General features: G+C 71.1%; 1 protein-coding gene across 1 annotated transcript in view; it reads right to left on the reverse strand.

Moving 5' to 3' along the window:
• Positions 1-754: 754 nt before the first annotated feature.
• Positions 755-14070, reverse strand: part of RAP1GAP (RAP1 GTPase activating protein) — a 61251-nt gene continuing 47935 nt past the window's right edge. Inside the window, exons 18-25 of the mRNA XM_075906248.1 lie at positions 13592-13738; positions 9833-9942; positions 8872-8985; positions 6735-6834; positions 6493-6592; positions 4519-4622; positions 3803-3843; positions 755-863 (exon numbers count right to left, since the gene is read on the reverse strand). Coding sequence (XP_075762363.1) covers positions 3835-3843; positions 4519-4622; positions 6493-6592; positions 6735-6834; positions 8872-8985; positions 9833-9942; positions 13592-13738 — 684 coding nt within the window. The 3' untranslated portion in view covers positions 755-863; positions 3803-3834. The remainder of the gene's footprint in view (positions 864-3802; positions 3844-4518; positions 4623-6492; positions 6593-6734; positions 6835-8871; positions 8986-9832; positions 9943-13591; positions 13739-14070) is intronic.

Below are 14070 nucleotides of genomic sequence, written 5' to 3' on the forward strand. Positions count from 1 at the left end.
GCGGGCAGTGCCCAGAGGGAGGCGTGGGCAGAGGCCGGGCGGGCGGGCAGTGCCCAGAGGGAGGCATGGGCAGAGGCTGGGCGGGCGGGCACTGCTCGGAGGGAGGCATGGGCAGAGGCTGGGTGGGCGGGCACTGCTCGGAGGGAGGCGTGGGCAGAGGCTGGGCGGGCGGGCAGTGCACAGAGGGAGGCGGGACCTTCCCAGCAAGGGTCCCACTTCCGGTTTGCCAAGGCCCCCAGAGCCGCCTTCCCCCAGGAATCCTCTCTGGGCTGGGCTCTGTCTGCGGCGCTAAGCCAGGTCCCGGGCACGTGTCACCCTTGGGCGCCAGCTCGTGCCACCTTCCTGGGCTGGAGCTGGTCAGACCCGGGGGGGCCGGAGGGAGCTCTCAGCCACAGGTGGGGAGCAGGGCCCGAGTTGCTCCGGGGGAAGGTGGGCGTGGGGGGCGTGGCAGCGTAGGGTGATTGCGTCGTTCTGCCGCTGGGTGTCTGGCTACGTGGCCTCTCGGGCGAGGTTCCTTGCGGGCTGGCAGTGCCCGGGCACGTCCCATTGGGTCGAGCTGGGTGGGGGTTGGAGTCACGAGGAGCAGGGCCACTGGGAGCTCCTGTGGGCCGGGCCGTGGGTGCGGGCGCGTGGCCCTGCGGTGTGGCCTTCCCAGCGCGCCTGCTCCGCTCGCAGGCAGCCAGCGCCTGGCAGTGTGCGGGAAGGGGAGGCAGGAGCTGGCCCGGCGACGGGCAGTCGTCTTCCACCCTGACGGCGCACGGGGACCCCGCAAGCCGTCACCGTGTGCTTCTCGCGTGGGGCTGCGGGCGAGGGGCAGGGCGGGGGGGCCGGGCACGGGCCGGGAGCGCCCCGTCTCCGCCAGGCTGGGGAAGAACAGAGAAGGGGTAACCATGGCGCAGGGTGGGGGGCCGGCGGGTGGGACATGGGGAGCCAGGCCGTGCCCCACAGGCTGGGGAGACCACAGCACGGCAGGAGCAGGGACCCACAATGGCCCAGCTGCCCCGGGTCGCCCAGAGCCCGGCCCACCCCGAGAGCTCAGGGCCGCGTGCCAGCCGGGCAGGGAGGGCCCAGGGCTGAGGGACACGCACCCGGGGACTGAGCGACCCCGCAGGGAGCCCGGGCCCAGGAGCCGGAGGGAGCGAAGTGGCCGCGCGGGACCCGGCAGCCCAGGAGCAATGCCCCCCCGCCCCCGAGGGGTGAGAGCCAGCTGCCGACCCGCCACAGAGCGCGGCTCAAAGGCTCAAAGCCCTGCCCAGCCCCCCAACCATCCCGCCCCATCCCCCGCCAAGCCCTGCCCAGCCCCCCAACCATCCCGCCCCATCCCCCGCCAAGCCCTGCCCAGCCCCCCAACCATCCCGCCCCATCCCCCGCCAAGCCCTGCCCAGCCCCCCAACCATCCCGCCCCATCCCCCGCCAAGCCCTGCCCAGCCCCCCAACCATCCCGCCCCATCCCCCGCCAAGCCCTGCCCACCCCGCCATAACCATCCCGCCCCATCCCCCGCCAAGCCCTTCCCACCCCGCCATAACCATCCCGCCCCATCCCCCGCCAAGCCCTGCCCAGCCCCCCAACCATCCCGCCCCATCCCCCGCCAAGCCCTGCCCAGCCCCCCAACCATCCCGCCCCATCCCCCGCCAAGCCCTTCCCACCCCGCCATAACCATCCCGCCCCATCCCCCGCCAAGCCCTGCCCACCCCGCCAACCATCCCGCCCCATCCCCCGCCAAGCCCTTCCCACCCCCCCAACCATCCCGCCCCATCCCCCGCCAAGCCCTTCCCACCCCGCCATAACCATCCCGCCCCCGCCAAGCCCTTCCCACCCCGCCATAACCATCCCGCCCCATCCCCCGCCAAGCCCTGCCCACCCCGCCAACCATCCCGCCCCATCCCCCACCAAGCCCTTCCCACCCCCCCAACCATCCCGCCCCATCCGCTGCCAAGCCCTTCCCACCCCGCCATAACCATCCCGCCCCATCCCCCGCCAAGCCCTGCCCACCCCCCCAACCATCCCGCCCCATCCCCCGCCAAGCCCTTCCCACCCCGCCATAACCATCCCGCCCCATCCCCCGCCAAGCCCTGCCCACCCCCCCAACCATCCCGCCCCATCCCCCGCCAAGCCCTTCCCACCCCGCCATAACCATCCCGCCCCATCCCCCGCCAAGCCCTGCCCACCCCCCCAACCATCCCGCCCCCGCCAAGCCCTTCCCACCCCGCCATAACCATCCCGCCCCATCCCCCGCCAAGCCCTTCCCACCCCACCAACCATCCCGTCCCATCCCCCGCCATAACCATCCCGCCCCATCCCCCGCCAAGCCCTTCCCACCCCGCCATAACCATCCCGCCCCATCCCCCGCCAAGCCCTGCCCACCCCCCCAACCATCCCGCCCCCGCCAAGCCCTTCCCACCCCGCCATAACCATCCCGCCCCATCCCCCGCCAAGCCCTTCCCACCCCACCAACCATCCCGTCCCATCCCCCGCCATAACCATCCCGCCCCATCCCCCGCCAAGCCCTGCCCACCCCCCCAACCATCCCGCCCCATCCCCCGCCAAGCCCTTCCCACCCCGCCATAACCATCCCGCCCCATCCCCCGCCAAGCCCTACCCACCCCGCCATAACCATCCCGCCCCATCTCCCGCCAAGCCCTTCCCACCCCGCCATAACCATCCCGCCCCATCACCCGCCAAGCCCTGCCCACTCCCCCAACCATCCCGCCCCATCCCCCGCCAAGCCCTTCCCACCCCGCCATAACCATCCTGCCCCATCCCCCGCCAAGCCCTTCCCACCCCGCCATAACCATCCTGCCCCATCCCCCGCCAAGCCCTTCCCACCACCCCAACCATCCTGCCCCATCCCCCGCCAAGCCCTGCCCACCCCGCCATAACCATCCTGCCCGATCCCCCGCCAAGCCCTTCCCACCCCCCCAACCATCCCGCCCCCGCCAAGCCCTTCCCACCCCGCCATAACCATCCCGCCCCATCCCCCGCCAAGCCCTGCCCACCCCCCCAACCATCCCGCCCCATCCCCCGCCAAGCCCTTCCCACCCCGCCATAACCATCCTGCCCCATCCCCCGCCAAGCCCTTCCCACCCCGCCATAACCATCCTGCCCCATCCCCCGCCAAGCCCTTCCCACCCCCCCAACCATCCTGCCCCATCCCCCGCCAAGCCCTGCCCACCCCGCCATAACCATCCTGCCCCATCCCCCGCCAAGCCCTTCCCACCCCGCCATAACCATCCCGCCCCATCCCCCGCCAAGCCCTTCCCACCCCGCCAAGCCCTGCCCACCTCCCCAACCATCCCACCCCATCCCCCGCCAAGCCCTTCCCACCCCGCCATAACCATCCTGCCCCATCCCCCGCCAAGCCCTTCCCACCCCGCCAACCATCCCGCCCCATCCCCCGCCAAGCCCTTCCCACCCCGCCAACCATCCCGCCCCATCCCCCGCCAAGCCCTGCCCACCCCCCCAACCATCCCGCCCCATCCCCCGCCAAGCCCTGCCCACCCCGCCATAACCATCCCGCCCCATCCCCCGCCAAGCCCTTCCCACCCCGCCATAACCATCCTGCCCCATCCCCCGCCAAGCCCTTCCCACCCCGCCATAACCATCCTGCCCCATCCCCCGCCAAGCCCTTCCCACCCCCCCAACCATCCTGCCCCAGCCCAGCCCTGCCCACCCCGCCATAACCATCCCGCCCCATCCCCCGCCAAGCCCTGCCCACCCCCCCAACCATCCCGCCCCATCCCCCGCCAAGCCCTGCCCACCTCCCCCACAACTAGCCAGCCCCAGCAAAGCAGCGGAACTGACCTGGAGAGACACGTTCACGGAAGCCAGTGGGGCTAGCAGCTCTGCGGGACAGACACACGGACAGGGACATTAGCCCCAGCACTGGGAGGACAGATGGAAACCCGAGAGCGCGGCTTTGGCATCCATGGCCCGGAGGGCAGCTACTTGGGCGTCCCGTGGGCTGGCTCGGGATCTCCGGTGCCCGGTGGGACGGCAGAGTGCCCAGAGCGGGACCTGGGGGGGCAGCTGAGTGCTTTGGAGACCCCCACTTCTGGCCCCTGCCCCAGGCATCCCCTCCAGCAGCTGCTGGCCAGTGCCAGAATCGGGGGCCACAGGGGCACGGCGCCTCGTTCGGGGCAGCCGGCGTGTCCCTCCACCCCCGGCTCGCGGGCAGGGCCCAGCCTGGCCTCTGGCGCAGGGGGGAGGACGTGTGGCATGTGACGCAGCCCCTCCAGATCGGGGCAGGGAAGGCAGGTCGGCCGGCGGGGGGCGGGGGCGGGGCGAGGGCTCCGCTGCGGGTGCAGCCTCCAGGGTGGCCCCAGGATGAGGCTTTGGGGTGCAGGCTGCCTGGGACTCTGGCAGAGGGAGGATGCCCCGCGCTCTCCCCCCGACGCAGCCCCGGCTGGGGCCATGGCCGGCCTGTGGGGGGCTGGGTGGGGCCAGGGGAGGGCGTCTCTCCCCGCTGCACCCTGAGCGCCCCCGCGGCCGCGCAGCCTGCGTGTGCCCCAGCCACTCACCAGGTGGGGCGTGTGCCGCTCAGACCTCTCCAGCTGGATTTTGATCTCCGGACAGGCAGGGTCTCCGGGGCTCCGGGGGTCGGGCTGGGGAGAGCAGGAGGGGCCTGGAAGGCAGCGTCAGGCAGGGCTGGGAGACGCCGCGCGGCCGGAGTCCGGGCACACGGGCAAGGGGGCCGTTTGTAACGGCGATTCCCATTCGCCCCAGGCCAGAGCTTGGGCGGGGCGGGGGGGGGTCTCTGAGCACCCCCTGCCCAATGGGGCCGCACACAGGCCTGCTGGGATCCGGGGGGCTGCTCTGACGTGTGCCCTGCTGCTCCGAGCCCTCTGGGGAGCAGAGACTGGCTGCAAGGCAGGGCCCCTTGTCCGCTGTCTGCTCCACAGCCACAGACCTCCTGCCCCGCCCCGCACCGCCCTGCCAGCCCAGCCCAGCCTGCCCCGCCCTGCCCCACCCACCCGCCTCAGCCAAGCCTGCACCGCCCCACCCACCCGCCCCGTCCCGTCCCGCCCCGCCCCGCCAGCCCTGCCCCACCTGCCCCGCCCCAGCCCAGCCTGCATCGCCCCACCCACCCGCCCCGTCCCGTCCCGCCCCGCCCCGCCAGCCCTGCCCCACCTGCCCCGCCTCAGCCAAGCCTGCACCGCCCCACCCACCCGCCCCGCCCTGCCCCACCCACCCGCCTCAGCCAAGCCTGCACCGCCCCACCCACCCGCCCCGTCCCGTCCCGCCCCGCCCCGCCAGCCCAGCCTGCACCGCCCTGCCCCACCTGCCCCGCCCCAGCCCAGCCTGCATCGCCCCACCCACCCGCCCCGTCCCGTCCCGCCCCGCCCCGCCTCAGCCAAGCCTGCACCGCCCTGCCCCACCTGCCCCGTCCCGCCCCAGCCAAGCCTGCACCACCCTGCCCCACCCGCCCCGTCCCGCCCCAGCCAAGCCTGCACCGCCCTGCCCCACCCACCCTGCCCTGCCCCACCCGCCCCATCCCGCCCCAGACAAGCCTGCACCGCTCTGTCCCACCCACCCTGCCCCACCCGCCCCGTCCCGCCCCAGCCAAGCCTGCACCGCTCTGTCCCACCCGCCCCGCCCTGCCCCAGCCCAGCCTGCACCGCCCTGCCCCGCCCCACCCCTCCCCACCAGCCCAGCCTGCACTGCTCTGCCCAGCCCTGCCCCGCTTGCCCTGCCCAGCCCTGCCCTGTTTTGCTCCACCCTGCCCAGCCCTGATTTGCCCCACCTCCCCCGCCCAGACCTGCCCCCCCTGCCCAGCCAGCCCAGAAGCAGGGAGGCTGCCGAGGCCTCGTGCCAGCGGTTCCCATTCGCTGGGCACCGTTTCTGCCCCCTAAGGCCCAGAGGGCCTTGGTGCCGCCGCCCAGCCCCGCCCTGCTCCCAGCCGCTCTCCAGCCCCACTGCGCAGCGTGAGCAGAGCCCGTCCCCGCTGCCGTGGCCGGAGCTCAGGGCTCTGCCTCTCCCCTGAGCGGGCAGCCCGGGGCCTGGCCGCCTCCCTGCTGGGGCATCTCTAGCGCCCGCCTGGCCAGGCTGCCCTGCTGGGGGCAGGGCGATTTCCTCTTCGCCCGTTGCTGGGCCCCTGAGGCTCCACACCCCAAACAGTTGTGCCCCCATCTCTGCACCCGGCATGCGAGCAGTGCGGCCTAGTGGCCAGCGCCCTACACTGAGATTCAAGACACCCGGGCTCTACTCCCAGCTCTGCCTGGGCCTTGTGGTGCGAGCCTGGGGAAGGCCGCTGCCTCAGTTTCCCCAGCTATAAAATGGAGGCTTAGATCCCCCTGCCCATGCGCTTTGGCCTAGTGATGGGAGCTAGTGCAGCCAGGCTGTGGCGGGCGGCGTCGGGGCAGCCCCAGAGCTGGGGTCCGGAGCAGCTCCCCCCGGTGCAGTGATGGACGCCGGCTCCGGCGCAGCGGAGGGTCTCAGGCGGTGCCAGGGAGTGCGCGGAGGAAGGGGGAAGGGCTGGGGGCCGTGGCGGGTACCTGGAGAGCTCCCCCCGCTGGCAGTGCTGGCGCTGTCCTCTAGCCAGGTGCTGTAGAGGAAGGAGTCCCGCTTGTGGGGCGTCCCCGCGGGCCGGCTCTCCTGCGCACACAACACAGAGCGGGGGGGTGAGGAGGGCGCTTCCCGCTCGGCCTGGGCTCGGACCCCTCCCCGCCCCGAGGGAGCAGGGTCCCCAGCCAGGGGACAGGCCAGGATCCCCTCAGCGCCGAGCCCCCCCACTTACCGCGTCGTTCTCCTCCACCGCACTGCCGAAGCTGCTGGCGCTGGACGAGGAGCGGGAGAAATCCTGCAGGGCCTCGGGCCTCTGCGCCGCCGGCTCCCCCCTGCAGAGACACGGCAGTGAGACCCCCCCGGACACGGCAGTGAGACCCCCGTCCCCCGGGAAAAGGCAGTGAGACCCCCCCGGACACGGAAGTGAGACCCCCCCCGGGACACGGCAGTGAGACCCCCCTGGACACGGCAGTGAGACCCCCCCGGACACGGAAGTGAGACCCCCCCCGGGACACGGCAGTGAGACCCCCCTCCCCCGGGACAAGGCAGTGAGACCCCCCCGGGACACGGCAGTGAGACCCCCCCTCCCCCGGGAAAAGGCAGTGAGACCCCCCCCGGACACGGAAGTGAGACCCCCCCCCGGGACACGGCAGTGAGACCCCCCCCGGGACACGGCAGTGAGACCCCCCCTCCCCCGGGACAAGGCAGTGAGACCCCCCGGGACACGGCAGTGAGACCCCCCGGACATGGAATTGAGACCCCCTCCCCCGGGACACGGCAGTGAGACCCCCCGGACATGGAATTGAGACCCCCCTCCCCCGGGACACGGCAGTGAGACCCCCGGGGACACGGCAGTGAGACCCCCCTCCCCCGGGACACGGCAGTGAGACCCCCCGGGACACGGCAGTGAGACCCCCCGGACATGGAATTGAGACCCCCTCCCCCGGGACACGGCAGTGAGACCCCCCGGACATGGAATTGAGACCCCCCTCCCCCGGGACACGGCAGTGAGACCCCCCCTCCCTCGGGACACGGCAGTGAAACCCCCGGGGACACGGCAGTGAGACCCCCCCTCCCCCGGGACACGGCAGTGAGACCCCCGGGGACACGGCAGTGAGACCCCCCCTCCCCCGGGACACGGCAGTGAGACCCCCGGGGACACGGCAGTGAGACCCCCCCCTCCCTCGGGACACGGCAGTGAGACCCCCGGGGACACGGCAGTGAGACCCCCCCTCCCCCGGGACACGGCAGTGAGACCCCCGGGGACACGGCAGTGAGACCCCCCCGGGACACGGCAGTGAGACCCCCCAGACACGGAAGTGAGACCCCCCTCCCCCGGGACAAGGCAGTGAGACCCCCCCCCCGGACACGGCAGTGAGACCCCCCCGGACATGGAAGTGAGACCCCCCCCCCGGGACAAGGCAGTGAGACCCCCCAGGACATGGCGGTGAGAACCCCCTCCCCCGGCAGTGAGACCTACCCCGTGCCCCAGAGACACAGGGCAGTGAGACCCGGTGCTCCCCCACCTCCTGAACCCCAGCCCAGAAAACAGGGCAGCCAGACCTGGCGCCTCCACGCCCCCCTGCACCCCAGGACACACGGCAGCAAGATCTGGTGCCCCAACGTGCCCCTTCCCTCTCCCCCCCGTTGGAGAGGCAGGGCATCAGCCCCACACTGGATGCCTTTGGGAGGCTGCCATGGCCTGTCCCGCAGCAGGGCTGGGTGTGGACTCAGGACGTTAACCAGCGGGGAACTGCCTCGTCCCTCCCTCGACACGTCCCGGAGTCCCCCTGCGCCCCGCCTGGCCCCTTGTGCATTTCAGAGGAGGGATGCGGAACAGCCCAGGCCGGCGGGACGTCCCCGGACTCCGGGCTGCACAGGGGTGTCAGCTTTAAGCGCCCTCCTGGGGGACTCCAGCTGATAGAGGCAGCGGGGGCGGGGAAATCAACTAGTGGACTCGTCCGTAACATCCCTCCGGACGGGCTTTGGCAGGGCAGAGCAAGTCGGTGCCGATCGACTGGAAGGGACGTCCTGCCAGTGCTGCCAGCCGGGCGCGTGTGCGGCCGCTCGGGGCGATTCTAGCGCCGCCCGGCTGAGCGCCCTCAGCTGGGTTTGTGTTTCTCCTTGTGGTGCACGTTCCCACACACCTTGGTGCCCGTCACACAATTTATTCCGCACGTGGATGGAAAAGCTTGGCGGGAACATTGCTCCCTGCCCTGCCCCCTTGAGGAATGCCCAGGAAGCTTCAACCCATGTGTATTTCACTCTCAGCCCAGCGGGTTGGGGGGCCCCTAGCACCCCCAGGGCCAGAGGCCCCAGTGTCCCCAGGAGGGTCCCTGGAATCCCCCTCCAGGCCCAGGGGAACTGACCTGTTCTTTGTGGTGGGCATCTCCGGAGAGCTCTGGTTGGACGAGTCCCCTGACTTGGGCTCCTGGGACACGTGGCTGCTGTCCGGCGTCTTCTGGGGGCCTGCTGGGCCGTCCCTGTGGGAGGCACCAGGGACACGCTGGGGTCAGGGCAGTTGAGCCATGGCCACTGCCGGGCAGCTCCCCCTCCCAAGCGCATCACTGCAGCATAAGAACACCAGAGCAGCCAGTGCCAGGTGCCCCAGAGGAGCGAACAGAACAGGGAATCCTTACGTGACCCTCCTGTCACCCATTTCCAGACACACACAGGCTGGGGACACCCTCCCTACCCATCCTGGCTAGTAGCCATTGATGGACCTAACCTCCAGGAATCTATCTAGCTCTTTTTTGAACCCCGTTAAAGTCCTGGTCTTCACCACATCCCCCAGCAAGGAGTTCCACAGGTTAATCGTATGCCTCATGAAGAAAAACTTCCTTTTGTTTGTTTTAAACCTGTTGCCTCTTAATTTCATTTGGTGACCCCTCGTTCTTGTGTTATAGGAACAACTAAATAACTTTTCCTTACTCACTTTTTCTGCACCGCTCATGATTTTATAGACCTTGGTCATATCCCCCCTTAGTCTCCTCTTTTCCAAGCTGGCAAGGCTGCTCCCAAGCCTGGTAACATGGGGGGCAAAGCCCCAGGCCCAGCAGAGCGGGAGCTACCGCAGCCTGGCCACGGCCCCAACCCCAGGCAGGCATCAGGGCAAAGTGCAGGAATCTGCCCCCACGGGGACAGTGCATGCCCAGCCCGACCTCTGCTCTCCCAGGTCCAGGCGTATCTGCAGAGGCAGGGACACGGGGCGAGGTGCTGGGGCGGCTCCGTGCCCATCACCACTTGGGGCTCTGCTCCCCTGGCCCCGGCCCCCCTCCCAGCTCTCTCTTCCTGGGGGCGGGGCGAATGGAGCGGGTGCCCCTCACTCACCTTTTCTCCTGCACCTCCTGGATGTTCTCAATGCCGATGGCGCTGCTCCGCCGGGGGCTGAAGGGACCCGACTTCTTCCGCGTCGGGCTCTTGCCAGGAACAATCAGCGACTGGGAAAGGTTGGGTCCATCAGCCAGAGAGCGGGGCAGCCCAGGCCCCCCACGGGGCACTGCCCCCCCAGGGGCCCACGCTGGGGGTGGAACTGGAGCCACGGGCAGCCCCCCCAGTACACAGGCTGCGCCCCCTTCCGCGCTCATCCCGCGCCCCCAGGCTCCCAACGCTGGCCAAGGGACTCGGCGCCACCGATGGCCCCGCAGCTGCCGCCCCGGCGGACTCTGCCCATCGCGTGGGGCTGGTGCAGGGCGAGCGGGGTCCCTGATGCCACGGGGCAGGGAGCGTCCGTCCAAGGGCAGATGCCCGGCACCTGAGGGGCAGCGCGGGGAGCAGGGGTGCGAGGGGCAGCGCAGGGAGAGGTGACCCGTGCCTGGCTGAGGCTCCCTGGGCCTGGCACCTGTCCCTGAGCATCGCCACGCAGTGCCCAGCTTGGAGCCACGCACCATCACCCTCTTGTCACAGGTGGGGAAACTGAGGCCCAGTCAGTGGACGAGACAGACAGCAGAGGAACGCTGGCGTCTGCACTCCCATCCCCCCTTCCTCTAGCCACTGGCCTGCACTGCCAGCCAGCTCAGCAGGGCCATGCCCAGCGGCGGTGCCCATCTGAAGGGTCTCTCCTGGGAGCCAGTGGCACTGGCTGGGGGCGGGGGTGGGAGCGGGGGCAGGCTGGTCTGACCCCAGTTGTGCCGCTCAGAGTGCAGCAAGCACAGAGGCTGGGGGGCCGGGCTGCGGGCACAGGGGGAGCCTTCCCAGCACAGCCGGGCAGCTCTCAGCCGGGCACCAGCCTGCCGCAGGGGAGGGGCGGTTAACGCTGTGACCAGCCCATGCGATCGACGCCCGGAGCCTGCGGGCCCGGCCCAGCTCCGAGCTGCTCTGCCAGGGTGTCTCGGCCCAGGGCAGCACGGCCCAGAGGGTAGCAGGAGGCTGCGGCGCAGACTGGCACTGCTGGCGCCTCGCTGCACCCTCCCTGCGGAGCGGCCGCGTGGCGGCTCTAGTCGGTCCGCCTGGCCTGGCCAGTGTGGAGGACGCGGCGTGAGCGGTGCCGTTGGGGCACGGAGTTCGCTGGCGAGGAATGGCTCCGCCCGGGGCCGCCGAGAGATGGACACCGCGAGGTGCAGACGGCAGTGGGCAGTGCCCAGGCGGGCGCGAAGGCGGCAGCGCCAGGGGGGCTGACCCGCCTCTCCCGACCTGAGCCCCCAAACTGCTGCAGAGAAGGGAGGCTCCCGGCCCCACCCCAGCGCCCTGCGGGCTCCAATGGCGCCAGGCCCAGCCAGGCGGTGCCCCCCAGCCCCCGCCCCCACATGCACAGCGCGGGCTCCAGAGCAGGCGAGGGGTGCGGAGGGGGGAGAGAGAGAGACGTCAACCTCTTCTATGGTTCCTATGCCGATGGCGCTGCCTCGGCGTCCGCACCTACTGGACGCTTTTCCGGGGACAAGCAGGGACTGGCAAGCGGGCGGAGAAGCAGAGCGAGGGGGGGGGAGAGGGAAGAGAAAGAGAAGAGAGTCATGGCTTGAGCGTCGCCCAGGGGCCTGGTGGCAGCACCCCGGTGCCAGGGGGCTCTGCCTGGGGCCCCCGCTGAGCGGCGGCTGGGGCTGGCTGGGTGCTTGGGGTGGGCAGGTCTCATGGGGAGGCGCCGGGCTGCTGCCGGGCTCGGGGGGGCGGGGAGCAGGGCCGGCACAGAAGGGGCTCGCTCAGGGCAGGCTGTCTCAGGCAGGCCAGTCACTCCCTATTGGAGAAACTGAGGCTGCCCCACGGGTGAGTGTCTGAGCCAGGGCGAGACTCCTGGCACCTGCCCTCCCCGGAGGCCCAGCCACGCAGCCCGGCTCTCGCCCACGCTGGCAGGCTGGGGCTCCCGGTGCACCAGGGCAGCAACGCCAGCAGGCAAATCACCGCGGCCTCGAGCCTCCTTCCGCCCCAGGCCGAGAGCCCGGCACACGCCAGGCGTCCCTCGGGCCTTGCCTGGCTCCGCGCTCCTCGCGCAGGCCCAGGGGCTGGGCACGGGGCAGGGAGCTGGGTGCCGAGCGGCGGTGCCAGTGCCTTGGGGCGCCAGGAGAACTCACCCACCTTCGCACGCTGCAGCTTGCTCCTCCCACTCGGGACAGGGGCCCAACGGGGCAGCTCCAGCTGTGGGGCCAGCCCTGCTCCCCGCAACGCCAGGGCAGAGCCATGGGACACGCATGGGTCCAGCCCTCCACTGGAGAGGCTGCTGCAGAGAGCAAGGTGCCCCTGGGCTGCTCCTGGGCCCCAGGCTGGAGTGGAAGGAGCCAGGGTGACACCAAGACACCCCACCCCCCCAGCCTGCCCCTTTCAGTTACAGGCCAGGCACCTTCCTGTGCAAGCAAGTGGAGCCCTTGGGCTCATGCGTGGCCGGAACACGCACCTATCGGAAGAGCTGAGGGCTGCCCCTCCCGGCCAGAACCTGCCCTAACGCAGCCACCAGCCCCGCAGTAGCGCAATGGCCAGAGATTCTCTTGGCACAGCCCTGGGAATGCTGTGAGGCAGGATCCCACCGCACCCACCAGCTCTGCCTGGGAACCATCGCCCAGTGCCCCTCCCGGAGGTGAGGGGCTAGATTTGGTCCCTCTGTGGGGCTGGAGCTCTGGCTGCATTGAAGGGAATGGGGGAGGGACAGGTGAGCCATGGGGGCTCAGAAGGGAGCAGGGGGACATAGAGGGGACAGGATGGGGATTGGGGCTTTCACATGTGCCCCAGGAAGGAACCCAGACCCACATATTTTCCCCATCCTCAGTAAGTCTGGGCCTGATGCTGCCCTGCAAGAGGCTGGGGGCCTGGCTCTGAATCAGGAGGGGGTGGGGTGGGAGGAGAATTCGAGCCAGGCACAGGGAGAGGAGGGGGAGGGAGATGCAGGGAGCAGCAATGGGGGAGTCTGGGTGGGGCTGGGCTATTGCTCAGAGCTGGGAGTCTGGTCAGGTTGTGGGCAGGGCTCAGAGCAGGGGGTCAGACAGAGCTTGGAGCAGGGGGTGGGGCTCAGAGCAGGGCAGGACCTAGGGCAGGGGGGCAAGATGGGCGGGGCTCAAAGCAGGGAACAAGGTCAAAGCAGAGCGGGGTCAGACAGGCAAAGCTCTGGGCAGAGGGCAGGGCAGGGGGTGGGGTCAGACAGGCAGGGCTATGGGTGGGGGGTGGGGCTCTGGACAGGGGGCGGGGTCAGACAGGCAGGCCTATGGGTGGGGGGTGGGGCTCTGGACAGAGGGTGGGGTCAGACAGGCAGGGCTCTGGGCAGGGGGCAGGGCTCTGGACAGGGGTGGGGTCAGACAGGTGGGGCTCTGAGCAGAGGGCAGGGCTCTGGGCAGGGGGGTGGGGTCAGACAAGCGGGGCAAGGGGCGGGGTCAGACAGGTGAGGCTTTGAGCAGAGGACAGGACTGTGGGCAGGGGGTAAGGTTGGACAGGCTGAGCTCTGGACAAGTGGGCGGGGTCAGACAGGAAGGGGCGGGGCTCCGGGCAGGGGGCAGGGCAGACAGGAGGGGCGTGGAAGGGGCGTGGCTCTGAGAAGGGGGCGGGGCAGACAGGCAGGGCTCCGGGCAGGGGCGGGGTTCTGGGAAGGGGGCGGGGCAGGTGGGCGGGGCTCCGGGCAGGGGGCGGGGCTGAGAGCGGAAGCAGCCGGCCGGGGCGCGGGGGCACACTCACCAGGCCGGCGCTCTTGGCCATGTCCGGGTTGTTGGGGCCGAAGCTGCCGCTGTGGCTGGTGGACACCGAGCTCTGCTTCTTGGTGCTGAGGCCCATGGCGTCCATGGACTGGCTGCGGCTGCGGACGCTGGAAGGGGAATCCAGGCGCTCAGGCAGCCGGCCCCAGCTGCTGGGTCCCCCCCCTGGACCCGGAGCGGCTGGAGGGGGGAGACACCCAGGCCGTGCTCTGGGGCAGAGGGGGGAGATCCCAGCCCCACCCGGGGCCCCTGCATTGCCCCCCAGCTGGGCCGGGGCTTCTGGCTCCTGCTGGGAGTGCAACTGGCAGAAAAGGACCCTGCCCGGGGGGCTCTGGACCAGCAGAGACGGGGGACGTTTCACTCACCTGCCCCACAAAGAGACCCAGGCGCCTGGCGGCTGAGAGCAGGGGGTGGCCCCAGGACCCCGGCCCAGGCCCCACGCCGCTCTGAAAGGCAGCAGGG

Source organism: Pelodiscus sinensis, chromosome 23 (assembly GCF_049634645.1).
Source record: "Pelodiscus sinensis isolate JC-2024 chromosome 23, ASM4963464v1, whole genome shotgun sequence".
NCBI lineage: Eukaryota > Metazoa > Chordata > Testudines > Trionychidae > Pelodiscus > Pelodiscus sinensis.